Source organism: Cygnus olor, chromosome 2, assembly GCF_009769625.2.
Source record: "Cygnus olor isolate bCygOlo1 chromosome 2, bCygOlo1.pri.v2, whole genome shotgun sequence".
In the NCBI taxonomy this organism is placed as follows: domain Eukaryota; kingdom Metazoa; phylum Chordata; class Aves; order Anseriformes; family Anatidae; genus Cygnus; species Cygnus olor.
This window is the reverse complement of record NC_049170.1, coordinates 37,898,566-37,926,083: the sequence shown is the minus strand read 5'-3', so window position 1 is coordinate 37,926,083 and position 27,518 is coordinate 37,898,566. Positions and strand designations below refer to the sequence as shown.

The following is a 27,518-nucleotide window of genomic DNA, read 5'->3' as shown; positions in this document are numbered from 1 at the left end:
AAGAGAGGCAAAACAATGCTGAGTAACAGGGAGACTCAGGGGTAGAAAGCAGGTATGTCAGACGGCTGGGTTTTGTACGAGCTGACCAAGACGGAAAGCAGTTTGCTTCCCCTGAAAGATCGTGGACTGGAGGAAAAGGCAGAGGCAGGCTGATGAAGGCTTCACAAGGGAAGGAGGGGAAGAAAGGGAGGAAGCGATGACTTGTCAGCCGTGTTTCACGTGGTAACTAGACTAACCCTTGGGCCACTTTTCTCTGGAAAAACAAGCCAACAGTGGAACGAAACTCAATTTCTAGAAACTGTGTTCGCAGAGCAGAGATGATGGCAGTTTCCCAGCACAGGAGTCCCTTGTGAGGGGAACGCACTGACAGCAGCACGGTGCTGCTCAGGCACTTTTGTAAATGGGAACATGCAACCGCTTCGGCTCTTACTCCTTGGAGTAAGTATCCGTTAATAACCAGGAGTCCTGAACATGGGCAGCTTACCTGAGTAATCCTGCAACTAAAGAAGATAAAGGCAACTATATTTTTTTCTTTTTTTACTCCTTTCAAGGGTACATTTTTATTATGACCAAGAACAGGCAATATTAGGGCAGTCACTTCACTGCTGTGGCCTACTACTGTCTACAAGACCACAAATCTTTTTCCAAAGGATTCTGAACATGGTCATTCCGTTTGTGTATTTTTGGTATCTTATTTTTACAACTTACTCCCAGCAAATTAAAAATGACGTATTTTTCTTCAAGCTTGAGTGATTTTTCTATTATTTTACCGCATTTTGTGAACACATTGGTCCTGGCAAATGCTACAAGCTCTCTGATAAACGTTGAAATTAAATGGAAAAGTTACATCTCTAATTTCAAGTGTCCTCAAACTACACATTCCTGCAATTTGAAGAGAACGTTTCGCTCATAGCATTTTCTTTGGAATCAAAATACTGAATCTCATCTGCAACTTTCTTATTGTTTCAGACTTCAAATCAAGAAAGTAATGCTCTTCAGCTGACCACAAAATCTAGATAAAAGTTTCCATCCACAAGATGGAAGAACAAGAGGGACGGTGGGAGGCAGCTACTCAAAGTCACGTCTTCAGAGGCAATGCAAAAAGGCATGACATTTAACTCGTTACCTAGAATCAGCAACCACTACCTTTCAGGTCAGGTCTTTATTTGAGAACAGCACGTGCAAAAATTCTCCAATATAACACACAGAATTATTTTTTTTCTTTTACTGGTACAACCCTTGAACTATTGTATTTAACTACGAGCTATCTGAAAGCTGCTTCCTTCTACTTTATTGAGTGCAAAGTGTGATGTTGGTACAGTTTTGCCTCTTCATTTCAAACAAAAAAATCCGATTGACTCTTTAACATTCTGCATCATTTCATATTCCATTTCTACCTTCTTCTACTAAACATTATCTTTTTCTTAAACTTTAAAACATTTCAAAAAATAAACTGCTCTATATTTGCAAGACTAAGAACACAGGAACAGATGTAAAGACTAGAATCTGGCAGAAATAACTTCTGCAAAGTACCTTTTTCCCCACAACCACTCCCCAACTTCTAGATGGATACTAAATAAGAACAGGTATGTTCTTCCCACATTCCATTTAATGTTGGCAAGTTTTATATGTTAAATTACAGCAACGAAGGAGTATAATACTGACAAGGAAAAAAAATATGCCCACTTCAAACAATTTTATTTTTTATAGTAAATATACTTGCTCCAGCATTAACAATTCTGGTACTCTTCCATTCCTAAATCTTAAGACAGGAGTAGTTTGTCATTCCTGTTTGACGTTATCAGGTTTAATAGGATTAATAAGTTTTCCCTAAAAACGCACTACCAGAAAACCCAACTATCTGGCATTTTGGTAACAGCTGACCAAAACCCGTTTGGCAGTGGATGTTTGCACAGCAGTCCCTTCCCTGCAACTTCTGTACGGTGTGAATAAAAACATGGTCTGCAACTGACACTTTCATCTCCTACAGTACTGCAGCTAGAAAGAGGGCCGGCCAGAGGATAAATCCAACACTATCTTGGTGCTGTCTCCTCCTGTTTGTAGTATTAAAAATATGCTTCTTTTTAACCTTTTCTCCCTAATGCATTTCAGTATAGACCATTCACAGATATTTTTGGCAGTGGCAAACTCAGATGCCAAGCTCAGGAATGTATTTTTCCATGTGTAAGAGTTCAGCCTGTGTCTGCCTTCCCTGCTGTTTCCCAAGCCTTCCGATGACCTGTTGTTGGCCTGTTCAGCCCCTGCATGCGAGGCTACTGCACTCACAGTAAACCCATGTGCAAGTTCTTCTATAGCAAAAGGGCTTTTCTTCCAGTTCCCCTGTGCCGCATAAAACCACAAGAAGAACCTGAGACACTCACATATCGAGATCTGTAATAAGAAGTAAAACTGGCACTGCAGTTTTTTGTAAAATATTCAGAGAAACATTACAGGATGAAAAATTCATGCTCACACACCAACTGACATGCACTTTAGCTGGCAATCTTCTGACGGCTACAGAAAGTAGTAATAGATGTATGCCAATTTAATTAATGCTAATTTAGTACTTGCTGATCTTTCACTTAATTCAAAACCATTCATGTCTAAAATTGCACCTATTTGTGCCAAAGTAGTTAGTTACAGAAAACACATCATGTCAAGCTTCACATTTTCTGCAAGCATTAAATAAATAGTTCAGTTTTTTAAAACCCCAAATACATGAGGAACAACTGGGAGAATCAAAAATCTTGATTTTATCAAAGATAATGACTTAAAGTCTTACCTATAAATTGTGCCAAGTCAACTATCTAAAACAAAATTTTATAGAAACAAAAACACAAAATGGATTTCAAGAGCAGTGATTTAAGGTCCTGTTCTTAATACCTACCTATGGAAAAACAGGCAATATCAAATCTAGGACCCATTCCTCAAAGTAACTTCTCCTAAGCTATTCACCCGTATAACAGAGGAAATAAAGTAGTCTGACCAATGAAACAAAAACTATAGTCATTTCTTGACAGTTTTTGTGTAAAAGACAAAGGTTTTTTTCCAAATATATAAGTACTGTAGATCACAAGCCACAACACTTTCTCTTTAAATTCAGAACAAGTTTTTGAAGGTTTAGGAGCAATTAATTGCCTTCAAATATTACTAAAATATTAGTATCTTATCAAACTTTTCAACCCGCATGTACTAGATCTTTCCTAGAAACTGACATACAATTACTGAAATCATAAGGAAGTTTGATGCACTGGGAAGACTGTGAGATGAAAATGAGAACTGATCAAAGTCTCTCCCTGTTATTAAAATTAAAGTGTGCATTTCAGAAAACACAGGCAGATTTTGGTGCTCCGTCACTGAAAGGAGTGAATTATCACCCTTTTCCAAATGACCATGGTCTGTCTTTTGTCTTGGTAGGCCAGAAAATACATGATAGCCCTAGGCTTTGTTATTAACACCTCTCTACATTCAACAGGCAAAATGAAGGGAATAGGCATGTATGACTGCAGAAGGAAAAGAAACTGATATTAGCAGTAGCCAGGGAAATTTGGAGGAAGACAGAGCAATTGAAAAGCCAGTCCTGATGGCCTACATGTTGTACCAGCTCTGCAATTCAATCTCTACCACAGATTGAGCCAAAATTTTTAATTAGTATACGTAATGTTTATCTTTGAATGGACTAAAATGCTTAAAAAATTAAGTACTAAACAGAGCTGTTAAGTATTTAAAGGCAACTTCTTTTCAAAGTCATACTAATTGTATGCAAATTTTCGGATCATAAATCTACCCTATTTGCAGCATTCATCATCCAAATCACAAGAAGTGTTATCTGAGTACCAAAACCAAAATACACATACAGAGAAATCCTAAACCATACCTGCAAGGTAAGGCATGTATTTGGGGGGAATAAGTGTATTACTCTTGATGACCTCACTATGGGACATGGGACTATGATGGTCTGGCCGGGATGGAGTTAACTTTCCTCAAAGCAGCCTGCATGGTGCTGTGTTTTGGACTTGTGGCTAGAACAACACTGAAAACATGGCAGTGTTTTGGCTGCTGCTGAATAGTGCTTGCAGTGTCAAGGCTCTTCTCGCTCTGTCCCAACCCCAGCAAGTAACCAGGGGTGGCCAAGGAGCTGGGAGGGGATACAGCCTGGACTGCTGGCCCTGACTGAGCAAAGGGACACCCCATACCATACATCATCGCATCATGCTCAGCAATAAAAGCTGGGTAGCAGATGGGGGCTTCACCTTCCAAGGCAGCTGTTCCTCAGAGACCTGCTGGGCATCGGTGTGCTTACAGGAAGTGATGAGTGATTTCCTATGAATCACTTTCTCTTTTGTTTTTTCCTCTTTCCTTCACGTGTTAAGCTGTCTTTATCTCGATGTATGAGTTTTCTTGCTTTTCGTGTCCTTATTTCCTCCCCTTGCTGGCCAGGGGCTGTGGGAAGGAGGGAAGCAAGCAGCTGTGTGGGTGCTCAGCCACTACACACGGTGCCTTCAAGATCCTTTCCAGCCCTGCTTACAGCTAAAAGGATCATTACTTTCCTGAGACTAATACCACCATCCTTGATATATGTAAAGACCAATGAAAGTATGGGCTTAAAATAGCCAAGAAAATTGCTGCAGAGCAAGCAATGAAATGGACAAGCAATAAAATGGGCATGTTTCTGACTAAGAAAATTTACCAATTCAATTTCTTCTGGGGCTGTATTCTCATTACTTGTATACTAAACCTGTATATAATTCTAGAAGTAGCAGAAAGAATTTTAGACTCCTAAATCTGTCTTTTTACCACGTTGTTCAACAGATGTGTTGCCGAAGTGTTTCCAAATTTTTTCTCAGTACACCAGAAACTGCCGTTTGTTTTGTCTAATCAGTCACAGTCCAGATTGTTTTTTCTAGACTCTGCTTCCAAATTATCTGTGGCTTCTAGTACTGTAGTCAGAAAATATGCGCCCGACAATCTTCTGAGGAACGAGTCACTCTCCGTATTTGCCTTGTGAGAAAAGTACAAGTCTCCTAAAGGTCCTGACAGAGGCACAGAGTTCAAAGCCTCCAATCCATATCAGGAGTAACAAATGAATTCTCACTTGAAAACAAAACCACAATTTTTGTGAATCCTCCAGGCAGAGACTGTGCCATTCTAAGCAACCAGGTTTACAAGGCCACCTTCCTTAATTTTGGGGGGGTTCATATTTAATTCTATGTTCTAACTTTGTCCCACAATCCAAAAAAAAAAAAAAAAAAAAAAAGCCATGGAAATAACAGAAATAGTTTAGCTTATCTTATTTTTTTCAATCAGTAATAAAAACATGGCAGCAATACAGCCTGAATCCTAAGTAGGAATTGTGGAAGAAATCCCCCCTGTGACCTCAACTTTTAGGGCTGAACACGAGATCTGTCATATTTACTTCTGCGGAGTATTCTCCAAATCATTCTGAATGACCTGCCACGGACTCTCCAGATGAACTGCATTTTATCAATTCCCATCAGAATATTTCTGAACACCGCTAACAATCACTGAACTGTTGTTACCTGCTCATTTTCATCTCTCACACAAACACCACATTCCCCACCCTGCTGAGCATGAAGAACAACTGAGGCACCCACCACGAGATAGCCACAGGTATCTGAGTTTAATGCAAGAACTTTATTAATGGATACTGCCAGAAAGCAATCTCTGTTAATAAAAGGCCAGCTTGAAATCCTTGGAAGGAGGAAAAAGGCATCAGGAAGGAAGAAAATAATCTTCCTCTCTCCCACACACAGAAGTCATCAAATCATTCCAATCATTTTCAGAAATAAGAAGGGCTTTTTTTTATGGGTAAAAGAGGTGAATGGAAGGAAAGGAGAATAAATAAAAGAACATAAAGCTCATATCTCCCTAGAGAGGCTAATTCTGGGAAGAAGAATTCCAAGTACATTTGCCAAAGCTAGAAGCAGAGTGAGCACGTACTGGAAGAAGGCTTCATCTAAACCAAAAAGGAACAATGTCAGCAACTTAATTCAATTCTTTGCTGTGACCTTTTGCATTTTAATAGCTGAGAAAAGCCATTAAGGACTGAATACACAGTTTAAGATGATGAATCCTTTGTGGGAGAAATTGTAGTAGCACTGTACACTCAAATAAAAGTATATAAAGACAACAGAAAGTGACTGCACTTAAACAGAGAATGAGGATAGAACAGACCCAACAGACATTGAAACAATGCAGACAAACAAGATGGAGAAGCTGCAATGCCAAACTTTAACCGAGGATGCTGATGTGACACGTCTCAGAAGCTCGGCGGAAGGAGGCCTGTCACTGAGAAATTACACACGAGTTCACGGGGTCAGAACTGGCCTGTAGCGGTGTGCAGTTCTGCTACCGGTGAAAGGTAACTTACGGTTCAATCAGATAAACTGACTCTATCGGCACACACCGCAAAATCCCCGTGCACTGAAAATCCCAGGCGTGGCCAAGATACTTTCACGTTCCAAGGAAAAACAGGCTGAGGGACGCAGCATATTATTAATAAAAGACTTCAATCCTTTCCACATAGACGGGATAGCTGCTATGCTAGAAGTGCACTAAGTAGAATAAGCTTACAAGTTGGGCCCAAGGAAATGACAAAATCTTTATGATACTACCTTTTAAAATAAAAAGCTCCAAAAACAGAATCACGAAGTGATACACAATGTACACACATCACAAGTACAAGAAAAATATACAACAAACAAAAAAGGAGATATGCATATAGTAGAAAGAAAAATACCATGGCACTATACTTTTTTGTTCTTAGCTACCAACACAGGTTATCTACTCAAACAGGCAGACCAGAAACGAAAAAGACTCCTTACAGTCTCACCCATACCAATAAAAGGGAAAAAAAGGTAAAATGTGAATGGAATTCAAATTAAAGGAGTTACATGATGCTACCTTAAAAGACAGCTCTTTGTATCAAGAGCTCATTATTCCCTTCTGTTTGAAAAACCACCAGATTACTTTCAGAAGCATTTGTTAACAAACATTTCCTTGATTACTGTTCTGTTCCTGACACTGATTTCTAAGACCTTTTTTCTCTATGGTATAACTCAAGACCTTTCAGAACATTATTAAGTGCAAATAGGTATCTCATCCCTAATAAGCTTTGCAACAACGGAAGGAAATGTATTAATGTGAAAACTTGAACTTAACAGATACCTTTAGTAAGGAATCTCAAAATAACTTGGAGGAAGAAGAACTGGAGAAAAGATGCCCACGAATTTCTAAATTTTTCTAGTACTCATGCCTGAAGTTACAGCTTAATACCAAACTTAAATCATGATTATTTTAAGTTCTTATGTGTAAATGAAACAGAGTTACAAAATCCTAGTAGGCATCACCTTCTACCAACCAGTTTTTGTAAATGTTGAAATAAAATGTTAAATGTGGAATCAGACAACAACATATCCAGTAACAGTTTGATTCAAAGTTTCCCACAATTCTAGTGCATTTCATACCATGGTTTACAGTAACGATTTGCAGTAAAATCATGATTTCCTGAAGGCAAGTAGAAATGGATTTTCATTGCTGATTTAAAACAAATTTGGCAATCTACAAAAACAACAGGGGTGGAAGTGAGGAAGCTTCAAGCAGCACAATTTTTGCCCCACAGAACTGCAGCAAGGGGTGCACAGAATGGCCACAGTGAGCAGAATCCTCCTGTACAATCGACAAATATGTAGATGGATGAGAGCGTTTCTTACTCCTGAGAAGTACTGCAATTTAAGACAGCAGCCTACACACGCTTTATTTTCTTTGTTGTGTTGCCTCTCTCCCTTTCTTCAATGCAGCAGGTGTAAGAACGGCAGTCCTGTTTGTCCTCCCACTGGAATACTGGAGAGAAAATGAGTCTTTTCCCCTGGGACGGTCATGAATTTCATTGGAAGGAGGGTAGAAACAAAACACATTATATTGGAAACAGCCTTTTACTCTGATCACATGAGAAAATAAATATTTTAAACTATGAAAAAGAAGTGTATTTCCAGAAGGAGAGGTAGGAAACGTCATACAAATTTCACACGCTGCAACATGAAGAGGAGATGATTTGACAGACTACAGAGGGTTCTTGCTGCTGCTCAACAACTGCCTTTCTCCACAGAATCTCTCAAGACACTCTCCAGAAGGAAATTAGCTGGCAACACAGGAGTAAAAAAGAAAGAAACAAACACACAGCAAAGTGCTAGTAAGTGTAGCTTTCCACAATGCTGTACCATGCTGAAATCATTTATGAGCTGCCAAAGCCGTAGGTAAAGGACTCAAAAATATTCTGCCTCATTCCATCCCGTTATCTAGGCCTACAACATCCTTATCAACCACCAAAAATCGTTCATTTTTTTCACCAGCTCTCAGGGACTGCCCTAGTACTTAGCAACAAGAACACATTCAACACCAACATCTAAAACATCTCTGTTATTGCGTGTAATTATTTATTTTTCAAGGAACTCCTTTAAAGAATGCGCCTATGATTTTGACCTCGGCTGTCTGTGGCATCGTTGTGTTTCCCCTTCATTACCAGCACTAAAATCTGCTCACATTCTCAAGCCCCGGTTTTCACAAACCTTGGACTCAGAGTTAAGTTCCTGCCAAGTTGTTGGCCTGTACTAATACACAAATAACAAATTAAGGCCTTTGAACTGAGGCCTTGCTCTTTTTTCCTCAAGTTTTGCCTGTCAGGAACAGCATTTTTTGAATTTTTAGCTATCACAACTTTTTTTAACTAGGATACTTTGGGTCTGCACAGTTCCTCTGTAACTGTTATAAGCTTTGAGAGTTCTGTAAAACTATTTATCCCACTTTCTCTTCCTCCAGGGAAATTTTCATAAATAGCCAAATACAAGTTTTGAGCGTCTGAATCCCGTTACCACTACAGTATGTAGACAAAGCCTGCAGGGCCTCAATACTAGCAAAACTCAGGGAAAAAATGGTAACTGTTTTTACATTGCTGAAACAAACAGATTAAATTAAGTATAGGATCAATTTAAAGACTAGTTAACATTTTTCCTAAATATAACTAAACATTAGACAATTCCAAAATTCATTAAATCCATGCTAACAGGACAAGTTTAAACAATGTAAAATATACATTACTACCTCAGCAAGATATACATTGCAAAATATACATTACCACCTTTATTGGCAAGATTAGTAAATTTGCTAATAAAATAAAAATGAAACAAGGAAACAAGACCACGTATTTAACTTGATAAAAGCTCAGACGGATTATCAATATTATATTCTGTTATCTAATGTTTTCTGCCTGATATACCAGCTGTCTGTGTACTAACCACATGCTCGTCCAAACTGTATGGCAAATCTCATGAAACCTGATGTTTTCTTAAAGATCTTCTGGATCCTTATATCTGGGAATCTCCACATTAACTTGTATTTTGCATGTATTCACACATTCCTATGCTAAGAACTTGAAAATATGGTGCATGTGCAGAATGGCTTAGAGTCAAATTAATTAAATTTCATGTCACGATTTTTTTCAAAAGTCTCAAGTTTGGTGGACTTGACTTGCAATTTTTGAACGTTAAGGTTAGACAGTGCTGTGGGTAAACATAACAGGAATGCAAAACCTGTACTTCACATACTTCATCTCAAACGATTTCACTACAGTCAACCCAAAAAAACGACAGAGGAAGTAAACAAAACAGTACAGGCTGTCTACAGCAAGCGGTGATCAACAAAACAAGAAAATGCAGCTAGAAAGTTCCAGAAAGTACAAGGATGTGGCTGAAGCACATTTCACAAGGGTTTACTGAAAGACAACTTTATGGACAGCAATATTCAATAATATTGGTTTTGTCCTAAATACAACCGAAGTTCAAGGACAGCAAAGGTCTTTAAACTGCAAAAGGGCTTTAAACTGCATTATCAGATGATCAGTGCAAGACCAATTTTGTTTACATTGTCTCTGGGCAAGAACCTACAAAGACCTCTAAAAGTCTCTTGAAGATGTCTTTGAGACAACTAAAAAGAGGAAACCCCATACATCTGCACGGTAATGAATTGCGTAAGATACCGAAACTAATGGACCTCCTTGTTCACTCTGTATTATGCTTTTGAAAATTCCTGGAATAAAGAAGTAAACAAACCCAAAAGTCCACCTGCGTTATGATCAAAGCAGAAAACAGAAGTATGTAGTAGAAACCCATGACTTATTCCCATCAACCACCCTAAGTGGTGCAGATCAGACATTTAAAATAAGGAAAGGTTATGAGGTATGCATTTCTAATATAAAGAACTATATTATAAACACTTTAAAGTAATAAGCTCATAGAAAAGCATGCAATTACACATTTTTTTGTAATGCCAATAAAGTTTTAGTTTGTTGTACAGGAATATTAAATCAATTTTGAGTACCCTTAACAAACATTACATATATAGAAAGCATTTTAAACACCAATTACTTTAAGTATCTACAAATCTACAAGAATTGATAAAATATTGTGCATGGAAGCAAGAAAGGCATACAACTTACTTTAAGGCTACTGACTCTAACCCTTTTGACTTTCAAAGATGCAAGCTGTATTCCCAAATTACTCATTGCACTTGAAGAAAAAAATAAGGAGTCACCTTCAGTGTGACTCACTCTGACTCTTGCAAAATTTTGTGATAAAGGGGAGAGGGGTAAGGTTCTGAGACAAACAGAAATAAAAATAACGTGGCTCTGCATTTCTGTTTTATATACCAAATAATTTTATTTGTGTTTGTTCTTTATAAAAATGTTTTAGACTTAACGGCTACACTGCATTGCAACGGCAAATTCTTCCTTCCGTATCATCTCAGCCTCAAGTACCATTTAGTGAAGTACTCTGAGCATTTATTGAATTAATACACAAAACCTATTTCATGGCGGACGATTAGGCACCATGCTAAATCACAAGGTGGTATGTTTTCTCTGCAAAAGACGCATTTAGTTGATGGTACTCCATAATGTAATTTTACTACCTCCACCAGAAACAAAGCAAGTTTTGCAATAAGTTCTGTAATTAATTATTCGCTTCAGCATAACTGTAATACATGCAGGGATTGTTTAAAGACCATGTTATAAATCTAAACATTGTAACTTAATAAAAAATAATAATAATAATAATTCAAGGTTCTTAGATCTGTGGCAAGTGGTTAATCTTGCAAATCAATTTTTAGAGGCCAGGCCCTTTTTAAGAGCCTTTTAAAAAGGCTCTTTTTTATCTGCCCTCACCTCCTCCCCTCAAATGATCATAACAAATTTTATACACCCACTAAGGCCAAAATTGAATTTGGGATTAGATGTGGAAGAAAAATTATGTATTTGTTGCAGCTGACCAGACTGAAAGTACATGTATGAGCTATTAATGATTTTTTTATTAGCATAAATATAAAAATTTATCAGCAATCACCAGGACAAGAAAGTTGAATTTTATTCTGGTGAGTCGGGGACCTCTGAACTACTATTTTGAGAGGCTAAGTTCAATATTTCTGAAATACTATCTTCCACATGTAAAACAATGGAAATCCATGTCATGTTCTATTCACGTCATTCAGCCAAGCGTGCATCACGTTCAAACAGAAGAAAACTAGCATGTAATCTGACATTTGAAAACAAGTAGTACAATTATCTGAAACTTTGAAATTAAAGACTTACATAAAGATAATGCTGCAGACAGTACTGCTCATAAACATTATTAATCAGACACTGGACTTTGTCACAAAGTGGACTAAAAGCGTGAAGACTGAGGAATGACAGTAACACAGGTGTCTTCTGCTGTCTCAGCACAGCAGTTCACTGAGAAGGAACAGGCTAACAGAGACTACTCCCTCCCTCAGCAGCAAGAAGGTTCTGAAGGGAAAAAGAAAACAAAGCAACCTTGCTCCCAAAAGGAAAGAAAGAGAGAAAAGAGAGAAAAGAGAGAAAGAGAGAAAGAAAGAGAGAGAAAGAGAAAGAGAGGAAGAAGGAGAGAAAAAGAGAAAGAGAGAAAGAGAAAAAGAGAGTGAGAGAAAGAAAGAGAAAGAAAGAGAAAGAAAGAGAAAGAAAGAAAGAAAGAGAGAAAGAGAGAAAGAGAGAGAGAGAGAAAGAAAGAGAGAGAGAAAGAGAGAGAGAAAGAGAGAAAGAAAGAAAGAGAGAAAAAGAGAAAGAGAGAAAGAGAGAAAGAGAGAAAGAAAAAAAATAACAAGAAAAAAAAGAAAAAGAGAAAAAAGAAAAAAAAGAAAAAAGAGGAGACACTCCTAGATACCCCTAACAAGGACTCAGGACAGCACTCTACCAGACATCTTGCACCATTTCTATTTTCAGCAGCTCAAGTGACAAAGTGTTGGGATTTCCTTCTGAGATAATGCTGTAGTATCAGTCTCGTGGGACTCAAAAACTTCTAGTTATTTTTACCTTTTACTGCTTACTGCAACCACTTAAGACCCTTTTAGTCCTCAACTGAATTCTGAGAGGAAACATTAGATGCTCTCCTGTTTTCAGGAAGCTGTCTGAGCTCATTGTTATACCCTTCACACATTTCCTAAAGACTAGAAATGGCTTTTTAGCTTGTCTGGACTCTGACACAAGCATCCTGGAAGACCCTCACATATTATAAAAGTGAAAGGAATAAAAGATTGGGTAAAATAATCCATTACGTGAGTGTTGGACGGGAACCTTAAAATGCAAAAATCTAGGACCACATTTATAAATACAAAATCCATCCTCTTTAATATTTAACAGACTATTATAAAATAAAAGCACTTTTATTAGTACTATGTTTTTCAGCGTTATGCAATGTCCATGCTATTTTATTCTGTTAATATGCAAGCAAGTGTCCTCAACCACAGCTAGCAGCTAGACGTACTAGTCAGCAATGTTTTATGTCACCAGCACCATAAAAAGACTTTATAACATGCTAAAAGATTTCTAACAGACCTTCAGTCTCATGCAACGATGTTAATGCCAGCCACTTCCAATATAGCAGGCATCATCACCATCACAGGCACCCTTATACAGCTCTTCAAAGGGGAAGTTTTAAATATTTAATAGAAGGCTTTAAGAGCACTCTCCCATTACCAGTTAGTGGCAATGGTACCATTTAAATCTGTGATTAAGACAACTCTAAAATTACATATACTACAGTGCAATTTAGTATCACAATATTCTTAAGCCTTCATTATGCTATAGTGGATTTACACATTTGTCTGGCACACATTTTAAATACCATTTTAGTCTCCCATTGCAAAAATTAATAAAATGGAAGGCAAAAAAAAAAAATAGAGGACACCAGGATGAAGCAAGCACAGAACAATGTACGTAGGCGGAACAACTAAATACAGCAAGATTTTTTAGGCTGGAAAAAAAAGATGACACAGAGCAAGTATGATGGACACCTTTCAAGTCGTGTGTAATGGAGAAAGTGAGCCCAAAACAGTTGTTTTCTATGTAACACAAGAACCAGGGAATATCAAGCAAACAAGCAGGTGCCATGTAACATCAGGCAGGAAGGTGCTTCTTCTCACAACACGTCGTGAAGTTAAGAAAGTGCCACAGGATTTTTCAGTAGTGAAAAGCTTACAAAAGTCAAACTGGTCTTTGACGATGGGAGAAAAAAAAGCATACGGATTATCAAACACAAAGACATCCTGAGGTCCAGATACTGGAGCCCTACAATTACGGGTGGGAGCAGATGCCAGGAGAGGATGCTTTTCCTACCCTTCTGTGTCACAGGGGTGACTGCTGGAGGCAGGCTAATGAGCCACGTGGACTTCTGGTCTGACCCAGGGCAGCCTTCCCTAAATTCACACGGGCTGGCAACTTGTGAAGAGCATTTCTGAAGAGCAGTGAGAGACAGATACATTTGGCCTCAGCCTTCCCTGTACGTTCAGGACACAGCCCTGTGAGACTTCGAGCCACTGTGAAGATCGACCGCCTTGTGCCGGACTCCATTTTGGTGCTCCTTTTTGGGGATCCATAGACAGACACCATGGCTCTATCACACACACACAGTGAGCTCTGCTCTGTTCTAACATGTAGCAGGGCACAGAAGGGTCTGCAGAGCTGGGCCTGTCCATGGTCTCTGCTGCTGAAGCAGAAAAGCGAAGCTGCGTGAGGGCTGGGTAGAGAACGAAGATGGGAAGGGATGAGCAGACAGGACACAGGAGGATGAGGTGACACAAGCTGGAACCAGGCCACGCAAGACTGTGACAGAGTAATGTTACGGATTCTTCCACAGTCTGATTTCTACACCCACAAAATACCAAAAGACAACACACAGCTTTAAGAACTCACTGCCTTCATTCGTTATTTATTCACTAGGCTTTATTCAGGTTGGCCATTCACCGAAGAAGGAGCAAGCACGAGGCGCAAGGTACATGCCATTTAAGCTGTGGAACGAAGAAAGATGAAAACTGGCGACCTCAAACAACACTTGTGTGATGCATCACCACATCTACTGCGACTGGGAGAGCTGGACTTCAATAAACGAAGTACGTCCAACAGCCATAGAGGGTTCTTCAAAACCAAGAAAAACCTAACACTGGCTGAACACAAAGCTCCTTACGCCTGCTCTAGCTCTCTCCACTGTGTGGTAGTAACGTGCCACGACTAAATACATTTTCTCATTTCACATAAATATTAGTCTTTAACTCTTAGATTCACACTGGAAATGTTTTTTTGAAACAATCTTCTATCAGCATATTTTACAAAAAAAGAAAAAAAAAAAGAAACTGAATTAGAGACCATTCTCTGTAAATGGCAGAAAACATTTCAGTTGATTCAAGTAATTGCCTGAAGCAATTTATTTCCAGTTATTACTTAGTTTCTCCTGCCTTATGTAGCGATAATGTATATGCTTGTAAATATGTAAATATTGCAGTGACTGTAAGTATTATTCTAGCAACTTGAAAACTAACTTTTTCTACATAATATACATGAAAGATATTAATTCTGCTTCTAATTTACTAAAGAAAAAAGTATAGTAGGGTATATAAAAATTAAAGCTGCTGCCTTGCCGTTTTTTAAAATAACTCTTCCTGTACCATTTACAGGAATTACCTCAGTAACTCAATAAACAACTGCCTATCCTAAAACCACCGACAATAACTTGTAGGAAGAAAACAATCTAAACAAAGCTTTGACAGCGAGTTGCATTCCTGTCCTTTTCTTCCAAACGTACACTTTAATAACACTAAGATCAAGAATCAAGCAATGAAATTAGATACTATCTTTTATTTAAATAAACAGACATTTACACTTTATTTTAAGGATTGTGGTTAAATAAAACTGTTGACAGACAACGTCAAACACTTCTGTCATCAGGAACTGGGCAATGAAATATATAAAGCATCTGGGATTTTCCACGATTAAGAGGGTGCTTCACGAAACTGAAAACAGGCAGATCATTCTGCTGCTGCGGAGTTTCACAATCATTTTTTCTTTTTCTCACCCATCCTACACTAAAAGGGCAGCAAAGGATGGGGCTATGTTCACATATATGGATGCTAACACATCAAAGCACACACGGAACCTTATACTGTTATGCCGTTTTTAGTGAAGGCAAAATAATAAGGCTGATAAGAAGAAAAACCAAAAAAAAAGAAAATAAAATAGGAGGGAAAGGAAAAAGAAGTAGTAGTCACAGAAGCTCAAGCATAAAAAGAACTTGAAATTTCTCTGGAAGTGCTCTCTAACAAAACATCAGCAGTTCTTTTTCTTCTGCAATACTGATTATCTTAGAATTTAGGGGAAATATCAAACCATTTTCAGCACTTTTAGCAAAGGCATGAGGACAGTCGTAATGCTAGTATGCATAATATCAACTATCTGCTGTATATTCATAAGATACGTATTTTCTATACCAAACTAAAACCCACAAATACATTGCTTTTGTGAAATTATTTTTACAGTCAATTTGGAAATCTGGCTTAAAAAAACTCTTACATTATATTTTTGATTTTTATAAAACTCTCAGACATTGAAAAGAATGAGAAGTTTTTTGTTTGTTTGTTTATTTAGACATTTCCTGCCTGCCTGTGCTTATGAACTATGTGCTACAATTTCCTGAATACGAATGTTTGGTATCTGAAAAGATCCCTGAACACAGTAAATAATTGGATGCACTCAGGGATACTTTATTACTTCTTCCAAAGGGTGAAATTACATCAAAAGAAAGCCCCAGGGAGCCAGAAGAGGCAGAAACTAACCCCATCTATTTAACTTTCCCAAGGCTGCAGCAGTTAGCACTGTGGTCCTCAGCACCGCCAGTCTCCAGTGCCATGCTGTATCGTGCTCTTCACTGTCTCGAACTTTGATGCTTTGTCAGGGAGGTCTAGGAGGGAAGAAGCAGGTGAACACAGCCATGCCCCACTTCAAATGCAAGGGGCTAGCAGGCCTACACCAACCGTTCTTGGAAGCTAACAAGCTAAGAAGAAAGCAGAGAGGTGCTGCAGTCAGGTGGATGGGCAACATAGCCGTCCAAAGGATTGCTGCACCCCTGATCTCCTAAAACAGGGAGAAATAAGTACAGTGATGGCGCTATCCCATATTTCAAAGGCATGCCAGATGTGAAAATTGACCGTAAAGCAGCAAGGATGGCTTTTATAAGCACAACTGAGAAAAAGATGATGTTTGCTACTGACTCTCCTTAATGACAAGCAAATCAGCCCCTTTCAAAGCAGTCTTTTCTTATCCCAATCCTGCAATCTATTATAAGTATATTCATAATTTCATACTTACTGCCTATTAATTTATTTAAAGGCATCTTCTCATAAATTATATTTCTGAACTAGATTCAGCAACATCATATTGCCCAGCTTACACGCAATAAAGAACAAAAATAACTGATTTTTAGTTTAACCATAGGGTATTATAATTTAAAGAAAAAATATCAGACATCATTGTATGATGGAAATTGGGAGTAAACTGAAATCTGGCTGTTCACATGAAGATGGAAGAGCTGCGTGCATGTTAGAAGGTAAGTTAAAATCAGAAAGAACCTGACACATTGAAGATGTGATCAAAAATAATTAGAATGCAGTCAGCAGGACAAGTACACGCTTTGAAACTCTGTGCAGATTATTGTTTTTGCCCACAGACAACGAGCAATAATCCGTCCGCAGTTCTGCACAGAAGGATCACGAACTAAAGGTGATTAAAAGACAAAGAGCATCACAGTGAAATTGATAAGTAGTTGATCCTGTAACAAAACAGTAAACCAGAGCAGACTGACGTCTTGAGGTCTGTACCAGCCCTATTTTTAAACATTCTTTAATACACACATGCTGCTGCTTTTCAGCATATTTTCCCCTTCTCCATTTATGTTAAATGAACTATTATAAATGCTTCTTCCCTAAGCCTTCCCGCTAGTCTATTTAGATTTCTGAATTTTGAACACCACCCCAAACTAGTGTTCAAAGGTAATTATTTTATAATCAATACACAGTACGACAGCATATGTTTTAAGTTAATTTATCTCTTAAAGACGGACAATTGGTACATTTTATTTACGGGAATTTTTAATAGAGTTAGTGATAAAATACAAAAACCTACCTCAAAATCACCCATGGACCAGGAAAGGCTGGAAAACTACGCAATTAATTTGGTCTATCATCCTCAGTTTTAGTTTTTTAATCTTCCACAAATGCAAGCAAATCATGTGAGCAACCCATTATCTGTGAGCCATGGGTAGGAAACCACGGCTCCAATTCCTAGTTTTAACAAAGTCTTAACTAATACTCCTATCTCTGATCAAGCCCAGCAATAGGCATAAAAAAATCTCATCAGGTATTCATAATAATTTTTTAATTCCATTAATTGATTTTTCACTTAACAGACTGAACATGTTTCGTGGATATTCTAAGGATTTGGGGGCAGAGGGTGTGAAGGAGTTGCTATTATTCACGGTAGCCGAGCTTTTTAGGCAGTCAACAGAAATAGACAGATAAGCTCTTCCAGAAGAGATGTCAGAGAAGCTAGATTTATCCAAATTAGACGCCCACTCCAAGTCATCTTTTGGAAAAAAAATGTTTTCTCTTCACTGGCTACAGTAGGTAAACTACATGCTGAACATGGGTAAAACGAATAACCTGGTGTGTTTCCATAAGCGCCTTTTGTTTCTTTTTTCTTTCAATGGCGTTATACATATCCAAGCAAAATTTTGATTATTGCAGTCTAGATAAAGTACTAAGGCAAATAAAAATATATACCAAATGCAGTGTCCAACATACCTGTTCAGTGGTTGCACCATAACACATCCCAGCCCAGCCTGGGAGTTTACAAGCAGTAAACTGCCTGATACGTGTGTGTGTGTGTGTGTGTGTCTAATGTATATATATATATGATATAATATCCAAAGATATAGCGTATACAGCTTTTGTATGACATGATTTAGGAAGGGTTACCATAACAGTATTGTTTTAAAAGATAAATTCCATTTTTTAAAAATTAGGAAACCATTCCAGAGTATGTGGTAGAAGATGAAGCAGAAGAAACACATATACCAAAAGGTGCTCGTAACTTTCTATGCAGTCTAGGCAAGAGTACCACAAACCAAAGAGAAACTAACACCTAAAAGAAAGCTCTAGGGTTTGTGAAGCTGCAGGTAGCCACTCACATCTCTCAGGCTATCTGATAAACCAAAAAGATGTGATCATAGCTCTACTCTAGAAGAAACTAAGAAAGAAAAAAGAAAAAGAAAACCAACCAACCAAATCCAGAAACAGCCCCTCAGAAAGTCTATGCTTCCATTGTCACGTTGAAAACCAGCCCAGGGTAAGATGTACCTGAACTATCGCAGATGTGTTTGCTAATGATGTGTTTTTTGTGGCATCATTTTTGTTGTCAATGAACACGTGTGCGCTGAGCAAATTATTTTCCATTGCTGGGACGTTCATAATGTCTTTTGCACAGATCTTCTAGAACTAGGAAGAATAAAGCTCATACTGTAGGTTTTTGTTTCTAAGGGAAAGGGTGTGGAGCAAGAAAGCACATACTAGTTTTCACCCTCTTTTCTCTTTATGACTATTTTCTTTGAACTTGAGGAGCCTTAGCACCTTCGAGCCTGTTAGTGCTCAACCAAGTTTACTTGAAAATGTCCAGCACATTGAAGAGTTACTGGGGCATAAATGCTTATATGTTATCAACAGCATCAATACACAGGCTCCTTTCCCAGTATGAAAGACAGCTGAAAATCACGTAATTTCGTATACTTTGAACTGATTCCAACAACCTAACCCCTTTATATCATTTCAGGTGGAAACTGAACGTGTATGATCTACTCCTGGATCTCTGCTAAGACTTGCTAACATGCGATTTTGGCTAAGGTAATATAGAATTGCAGAGAACCTAGATCTACTGAAAATACTACTTTACAGTCTACTGTGAATACAAAGAAAGAAATTTATTAAAGCTTTTAAAACAATCACAGTGGTAGAAAATACTGCGTAACATTCTCCATACTTCGTATTTTTTCCACCTGATACAAAGAGGCATACAGTATCAACTAGAGATACAGAGGACTGAGAATGAGATAACGATGTATGTCGGCATTTTAATGAAAAAGAAGATCCTGACGCATATGCTGCAAGACTCCCTAACTGTATAAAGACACCGATATAAGAATGCTCTATTTCAAAAGCAAAGCTCTATTGAAAATTATACCCTGCAATATCTGCCTGCTAAATTTCATTCCTCTCTTCTCACAGACTTTGGAACTTAAAGAATTGCCAATGACCAACAAGTGCGTGACTCTACTAAATGAAAGTTTAAACTTACACCCAGAAAAAAAAATGAGATATAAATTTGTTTAAGTTATCAGCCAATAAATTTATTGACACTGAGATTAGTATTACTATATGAAAAAAAAATGAAAAAAAAAACACAAACTGGACTTTGCTTCCAGACACATATTGGTAGGAACTCTAGGACACTTATCCATTCTTTTCTTCCTGTCGTCTTCCCAGATAACTGCAGTCTTCTCCTAAGTGTATCTCTTCTCATTTTAGCACTTCAACACCTCTCCTAGTACAGCCATTTATTTATACCACTGGATCTCTTTTTGTCCAGGTCTACAGTTCTGACAAGCTGTGAGGTTCCGTACACATTTATTGTCCAGGGTCTGGAGGCCCCTGGAAGCAGGCAGCTCCGAGGAAGCACACGCACCACAAGTCATTTGCCTTCTTAAAGTTCCTCAAAGTCTAACCATCTCAAGGTCTTTTTAAGAGAGATGCGAAAGTACCCCACGAGAAATAAAGCAAGCCTGCTGCCAACTGTCAGAGCTAAAAGTTCACACGATGCTTACATTCACCTGGAACTGCAAGGTGGACTCACCGTAAATTAATTTTATAGAAAATTATAGGAACTACTCTAGAAAAACCATTATAGGAAACCATAGCTAGCTGCCCCAAGGAAAGTATTTTGGAAAAGCAAATCACTGACCTAAAAAAAAAGATTAGGTACAAATACTTGGTATGTAAATTAGTTCACAAATTAGCTATCTGAAGAGCCTAAAGCCCATGGAACATGTCATGTGTCATCACTATCATTTTTACAAAAATCAGAATCTCATAAATGTGGCGGGTAACAAACAGAAAATGGAAGTCTCTATAAACACAGATATGTACTCCCTAACCCTCAGGTCTGGTTCAGCAAAGGGAAGCAATGAAAAAAGCTATTCCATAAAAACTGTTAAAAGTTAAGGGCACAATCTTTAACACTTTCAGCCTAAACAGAGCTTACACATCAGAGTTAGTTTTCACAGTAATTGTGATCCTACCACCTGTCATCATCCTAGATGACTCTTCAACCTCAAGGAGCAAATCCTCTTGTCCCATGATGCAGATGAACAAAATAAATAAAACTGATGCAGATGAACAAAATAAATAAAAGGAAAAAATATGGAATGGGTAAAAAAGAGAAAGAACAGAGGCTGCATGTAAGGAAAAAAAAGAGGAAAAAAGGTAGCAAATGCAAATAAAAAAGGGAAAAAAAAGGCAACAACTGTTCTGAGAATAGTCGTGTAAATGGACAAAAACACAGACTAAAAACAGAACAAAATATTACCATGGCCTGATTTTTGTGCGCAAACATGCACTTCAGAAGAGTTTAATCTCAACTGGAACTGCTATTCAAACACCAATTTTCTGCTTGTGACTCAAAAGCCTACACAGTAATTGGCGGGCAAAACATTTAAAGCATTAGATATCCCATAACCTTGCATTTTAAAGATCAGCTGACCTAATTCTGTGTTTTGCACAGAAGTATGAGAACTGCATTTGCATGGCACAGACCGGTTTCCCAAGGTTACTCCAAATATTCATCAGTCAGGTAAGTTACTAAAACTCTAAGAACAGTTCTGAAAAATACATTACAAGTTACTGTTTTACACGCTTCTGCTCCACAAGAGGAGACAACAAGGCTTACCACTCATGCCAGATTTTCCAAAAGGTTTCATATTGAAAACTAGGTACCTACGCAACCTGATTCAAACTACCTGCAAACTGCTGAAGCAAGCAGACAGGAGAGTATTCAGCATATCTGAAGACAAGTAGTTTTTCCCAGAAGCATTGAAACACTCATATCTAAAATAAATATGGACCGCATAGCTTTAAAAGCAGTGCTGTCAGATTTTTCCACTCCTAACTATTCAAACAACAACACCAAGTTGTATCAATCACTTCTTGGCAGCCAAACAGATTCCTGTTCACATTTGCAAAACAGTTTTCATCAGTAATAATACCAGAAAGTTGAATAATTTTACATTCCAGAGTGCTGTTGTTCCTCTAGAAACTAAGAACCTTGACTTACGTATTCACGAAATGTAATTCAGCACAGATTTCCTTATCTCATGATTCTCAATTTTAGTATATCACATCCCTGTGTACTGTATCCTTGTTTGGCCCCCGGAGAGGCTGCAGTACAATCAGATCATATACCACAAAGTAGTATGATGGCACGTTGCATACTGCAAGCAACGTATTGCCTTTCCTGGGCTACCACAAAAGGCAAAAAAACGGTGTTTGGAATTGAACAGACTCCTAAAAACTCACCAGAAAATCCAGTAAATACTAGGTTATTCCAACACCGAGTTCAGTCGCCCCGTTTCCATTGTTGTAATTTCTTTAACACACACATAAACGTACACACCCAGCATCACTGCTTGAACAGGAAGGGTGGGTGCAGGCTGTCAAGTGTGCTCCACTGCCGGCTGCCCTTGCTCTCCCCTTGCTGCTTAGAGCAAGGTCCAGGAGACACCGCCACAACTTGAGATAGGCTGCTAGTCCCGAACCCCCACGCGTCTCTCTGTTATCCGGCTAACAGAACTTCATAAGCTGGCTTTGGGAGCACAGAAATGTTTAAGAAGACAACAAATCTGGCTAGATTTTGATCGAGCTGATCTTGATTAAACTCAATTCTTAAGTACCTCGAGCTGTGCTTTATTTTACGGTTAGTCCAGCCGTTACACGAACTTGAGTCATTTCTGTATGATCTCTCCACCTTTTCACCGGAGTTTAGACAGCTACCCCAAGACAAAGTGCCACCTCTCAGGAACCAAGGGTTTAAGAAAACAGAACAACTGTATTTGTGTAAGCAGCTGTATAAAAAACCCTCCTGGTCCTTCTTCCACCAATCTCCATGCTATCATTGCTGTTCCCCCTACTTTTCAGGCAGAAATGTCAGCATTCAGGATATGCAGAGCTAAGTATAAACAGAGATTGCTCCTACAGGTGAAGTACAACACGGTCTCCTGTTAAACGAGCTGTCACCGCTAACGAGAAGAAAGCTCCCTGTTCTGCTGTCTCCCAGCCCAATGAGATCCCGAATCTCCCATCACCTGCTGTGTGTCTGTCACACACACAAGCCAATGGAGCCACAAAATTGCTCTGCACAGGTGCATCCCAAAAAATAAGGGGACCGTGTAATCCCTGCCTTTCCCTGCCAGAGCGGTGCCCATGTTGTCCTCTCACAAGCCCCCTACGGTCTCTGGCCGAGCCTTTGGTCCCGATCCACCCCAAAACACGCCGCCCCCCCGCCAAGTGTGCAAGCGTGCAACGCCGTCCGCTCCTGACAAAGGGAAAGCCGGCTCCCCTCGCCCGAAGGGGGGGGAAATGACACAGAAAAAGGCAAAAAAAGAAAAGAAAGAGCCCGGGCCGTCACGGGGAGGCGGGGAGGCGCGGGTGCCCTCACCTTAATGATGCTGCTCCTCCGGGGGATGCCGGGCTTGCCCTCTCGCTGCAGCCCCCCCGGAGCCCCTTTCTCCTTGCCGCCGCTCTCCGGGCTTCCAGGGGGGGCCGATCCCGGCTCCTCGCCGGCCCCCAGCGGGGCGCAGTCCCCGTTGGAGACCCTGCTGCCCGCGCTGTCAAAGCGGGATCTCCCTCCTCCTCCTCCTCCTCCTCCTCCGTCGCCGTCCCCTGCCCTGCAGGCCACCTTCCCCCGCAGCGGCCCGGGGGAGGCGGGCAGCCCCCCGCCGCCGCCGCCGCCGCGCTCCGCCATCGGCCTCCCCGCGGGCACGGCGGAGGCTTCGCCGCTGCCCCCCGGGCTCGGCGGCGGCTGCTCCTCTTTCTTCCTCCTCTTCTTCCTCCTCTTCCTCCTCTTCCGCTTTCCGAGCGCCTAGGGCCGGGGGGTCGGCGGCACGGGTCTCCCCCCGCCGCGCATCTGGGGAGGGCGATGAGGGGTGGGGTGGGGAGGGGGGCGCCGCGCCTCGGTCCCCGGGCAGCACCTGGGGAAGGGAAGGGAAGAAGAAGGGAGAGAGGCGAAACGTGACGGGCTGCGCTCACACGAGGCGGCGGCGGCGGGCGGGGGAGCGCCACAGCGCGGCGTGCACACGCGGGGACACACGGACACACACGGGCGGACACACGGAGACAAGCGAGGGAGGGAGGGAGCGAGGGAGGGACGGCCCCGAGCCCCCGCACCGCCACGACCCCGCCGGGCAGGGGGGAATTTGGGGGTGATGCGGGGGGAGCCCCGCGCCCCTCCGCCGCCTTCAGCAGGGAAGCGAGCGGCGGCGCTGATGGCGCCGCTTTCGCGCTCGCCCGAAAGCCGCAATCGCAGAAGCGGGAGCGAAAAGAGAAGTTGGAGGAAAAAACCCGCCCCGAGAGCCCCGGGCACGGCACGGCGCGGCCGCGACCCCGCTCCCCTCCGCCGGGGCCGGCCGCGGGGCTCCCCGCAACTTTTTTTGGGTGCCCCCCCCCCCTTCCCTCAGCCGCCCCCCGGCCCCCCGTGGCCGCCACCCCGGGGCACCACGGCCCCCCGCTACCCACCTCGGCGGCAAGGTGACAGCCGGCCGCCCCCCGCCGCAGTGGCCGCTTTCTCCCCCTCTCGCCTCCTCCCCGCTATGGTCGCCGCCTCTGCCCGGAGCCGGATACGGAGCGAAACCGAAGCTGCCTTCCCTCCGCTCCCCGCGCCGCCTCCCCCGGCACCGGCACCGGCACCGGCAGGGGGGAGACGCCGGCAGCGCCGCGGGCAGAGCCGGCCCCGGCCGCCCCCGCCGGGAAACTCTGCGGGAAGGCAGGGGCAGGGCAGAGGCAGCCGGCCCGGCTCCCCCCCGCCCGCCGCTGCCGATCACGGGGCCGGCCCGGCGCGGCTTGGGCGGCCCCGCCGCCAGCACCCCCCGGCGGCGGCTGGGGGCGCCGGGCCGAGGGCAGGGCCCGGCTGCGGGGTGCCCCCGGGCTCCTCCTCGGGCAGGCCGGCTCCTCGCCCTCTGCTCCCGGGGGCCCGGGGGGTCTGGGGGCGGCCGGGGGCTTCCCTCCCGCCGGGGTGTGGGTGTGGGGTGCTGGGGTACGGCGAGGTGCGAGGGGAGCCCTGCGCACCCCGCACGCGTTTGTTTACGCTCGGAGCGTGGCCGAGGGTCAAGGGCCGCAGCGTGCGAGGAGAGGTTTGAAGGGTCGTGGCTGTTTTTACCCTGAGATACGGCTGCGTCTTGCCTGAAAAATCGTTCTCGAGTTGAGTAGAGAAACTGAAATTTTAGGCACGTGGCCCTCCGCTCGGCATGCAGGCCCTGGAGGCGACGGGGAGCTGCTGTGCTGGGCAACGTGAGGAGTTGTAGGGGCATGAAGAGCCCACACTACCTCACCTTCGCTGTTTGACCAGAGCACTTAGCGCAGGAGCCAGGCTCAGGCTGAACGCAAACCTTGCAGTTTTCATTTGGGTGCCCCCATTTGCCCTCTGGAGATCACTGACTGGAGCCATCAGGCATCGTGCGCCTACCATCCGTACTTAGAGCAAGACAGCATATATCCCCCCTTTGCTGTGCAACAGGGAGAGCTGCGCAGTGGGAACACCGAGAAGCACATTATACCTCCTGTCCCGCAGCTCCAGGACCTCACCGAGGAGCAACCTCATGGCCCACAGCCTTCAGAAGGCTCCTTCCTTCGCCTGCCTTCAGGCGCCAAGGAGCAGCTCTCTCCTCCAAAACAGGGCAGGCTGTGAGGGCGATGCCTTCTGCTGTCAGTGGATGCTGTGGAATAATTGTCTTGGCAGCAAGGAAGGGACCCAGCAACTCACCCGAGAGGTGAGGGGATACAGGAACCCACATGCTTTTCTTGAACTGCTTTTATATTGTGGAAGTGCCTCCCCGCTCCCGAGGAATGAATCTGCTTAAGGTCCCTAATCATTACTTATAAATCAGTAATCTCTGGTCTGTGACAGTGTTGTTTGTCAGCATAGGAAAAAGGTGCCATGAAGTCTTACACAGCATGGAGGAAAAGTACGATCCTATTTGGAAAACATTATTTATTCAGCATCATCTCCAGCGGGTCAAGGAGGCTCAGAGCCTGACATGGCTACATCACTCATACATATGGTCCCTAATTATAATCAATCTATTTACATTGCTAAAGTTTAAATGAAAACCAAGACAAGTGCAGGGTTCTGGCTGCAAACTGCGATGGACACTGGTATTAAACTTAAGATTCAAAATAGCCAAAGTTTGTGTTTTTCATGAACTGGAGATTTTACCATTTGTCCTCATCTGAACATCTGCTCCTGCCTGAACATCTTGTCTTGCCAGTTAAGTAGGAAAAGGCAGTCTTGAGTGCTAAAGGAACTTTTAGTACCGTATCTGTAGATGTGCGCATCACAAACCATTCCTACAGGAGACACTTTGTCGTGAGACTCATCACCATTTCTTCTGGAGGATGAGATTTACACACACCAGGTACAACAAGTTATTAGAGTCATTTGTCACGGAGCGTTGCCAGTAAGCTGGCGAGGAAGATATGTGTTTTCAATCATTTTGCTATTTAAGATGCACATACTAAAACACCAATTTTTAGGCCTTTAGCAATATTTGATCAGTCCTGCTTCAGAGAAAAAAGAAAAAACTTCCCTTTTCAACTCTGCTTATCTGTCCGACATGTACAGAAACAAGATAACACCAGTGAAAAAGAAATCATTTAACTGTAGCCTTGGCAGTTCTGTAATGAACGATATCAAGACCTGGAGACATTGCCAGACTTTTGGCCCCAGAAGTGATGATTTAATACAAAGGAACTAGTAAAACTTCTTAACCTCATCTGAAGGGCGCGTGCCTGCAAATTCATATAATAGTACCAGCATCATGCTTATTCTAGTATCCTGTAGAAATTTAATTACTGATAAAAATGTGGCTACCAGACACTATAAGAGCTGTGCTAGGAAGATGGAGGTAGAAAATAATTATTTCTCTATTTCTGAGATTTCTTCTGTGACTGTTGTTATTGCCCCCGATTCTGTTTCACAGAATTTTCTTACATTAGTAAAGTGGTTATTCAGATGCATTTTGAATGCATTACGTTAAAAAACATTCCCATTTACAAAATGAAGCGTTTCTGATAAACCAAAGTCTCAGAAGTGGCTACTCGAAGTGGGCTTTGCTCTTGATACCTTGTTGATACCTCGTAGCGAGCTCTCATGTTTCCAAAGCAGGTCATGTTATACAAATGCATACCATACACTTTCTTGGCTAAAACTTTTTGAATATCATGCAGAAACTTCTTCGCTATTATTATTCAATAGTGGCCTCGGCAGGCCTTATTTGTTTACTTGTTAAATGAAATAAGGATTATAATGGAATCAAAAGACACCTCTGTGACAATATTTAACTGTGAAAACTCGCTGTCGTGCACATATTAGCTATTTCCATAAAATCCTATTAAATATCAGAGTTCCACAGCTAAGCTAATATTACCCATTGAACTTTTCTAACTCAAATAGTGTTGCAGTAGAAACCTGCCAAGAAACAGACTATGTTTAAACCAGTAATTAAATGACCAGTATTTAAATAAACCAAATACCAGATTATCACTAATATCCTAAATATTTTTTATTCCGAACATGAAAAGCTTTAATTAGCAATTATCTCGTTTGAAAATTGGTTTCCCGACATCTCTGCTTGGAATTTGTTTCTTCTTTATTGCAAGTATCTCCACAATTCCAGTGATAATTTCTTAAATTGCCTGACTTGATTGTTCAGGTCACGGTCTTGCACATTCTTGTTTATTATACTTGCTTGTAATTAAGTATACATGTTTAAGTAGTCCCATTAAAGTGGGAATCT

General features: G+C 41.3%; 1 protein-coding gene across 2 annotated transcripts in view; it reads right to left on the bottom strand.

Annotated features, from left to right (window-relative positions):
• The window catches only part of PLCL2 (phospholipase C like 2), a 103,271-nt gene extending 78,787 nt beyond the window's left edge, over window positions 1-24,484 (bottom strand). The window contains exons 1-2 of one of the 2 annotated variants that reach the window (XM_040548132.1): window positions 24,244-24,484; window positions 23,168-23,699 (exon numbers count right to left, since the gene is read on the bottom strand). In XM_040548132.1, coding sequence (XP_040404066.1) covers window positions 23,168-23,473 — 306 coding nt within the window. In that variant the 5' untranslated portion in view covers window positions 23,474-23,699; window positions 24,244-24,484. The remainder of the gene's footprint in view (window positions 1-23,167; window positions 23,700-24,243) is intronic. The other variant, XM_040548131.1, reaches the window with a different exon arrangement.
• Window positions 24,485-27,518: the final 3,034 nt, after the last annotated feature.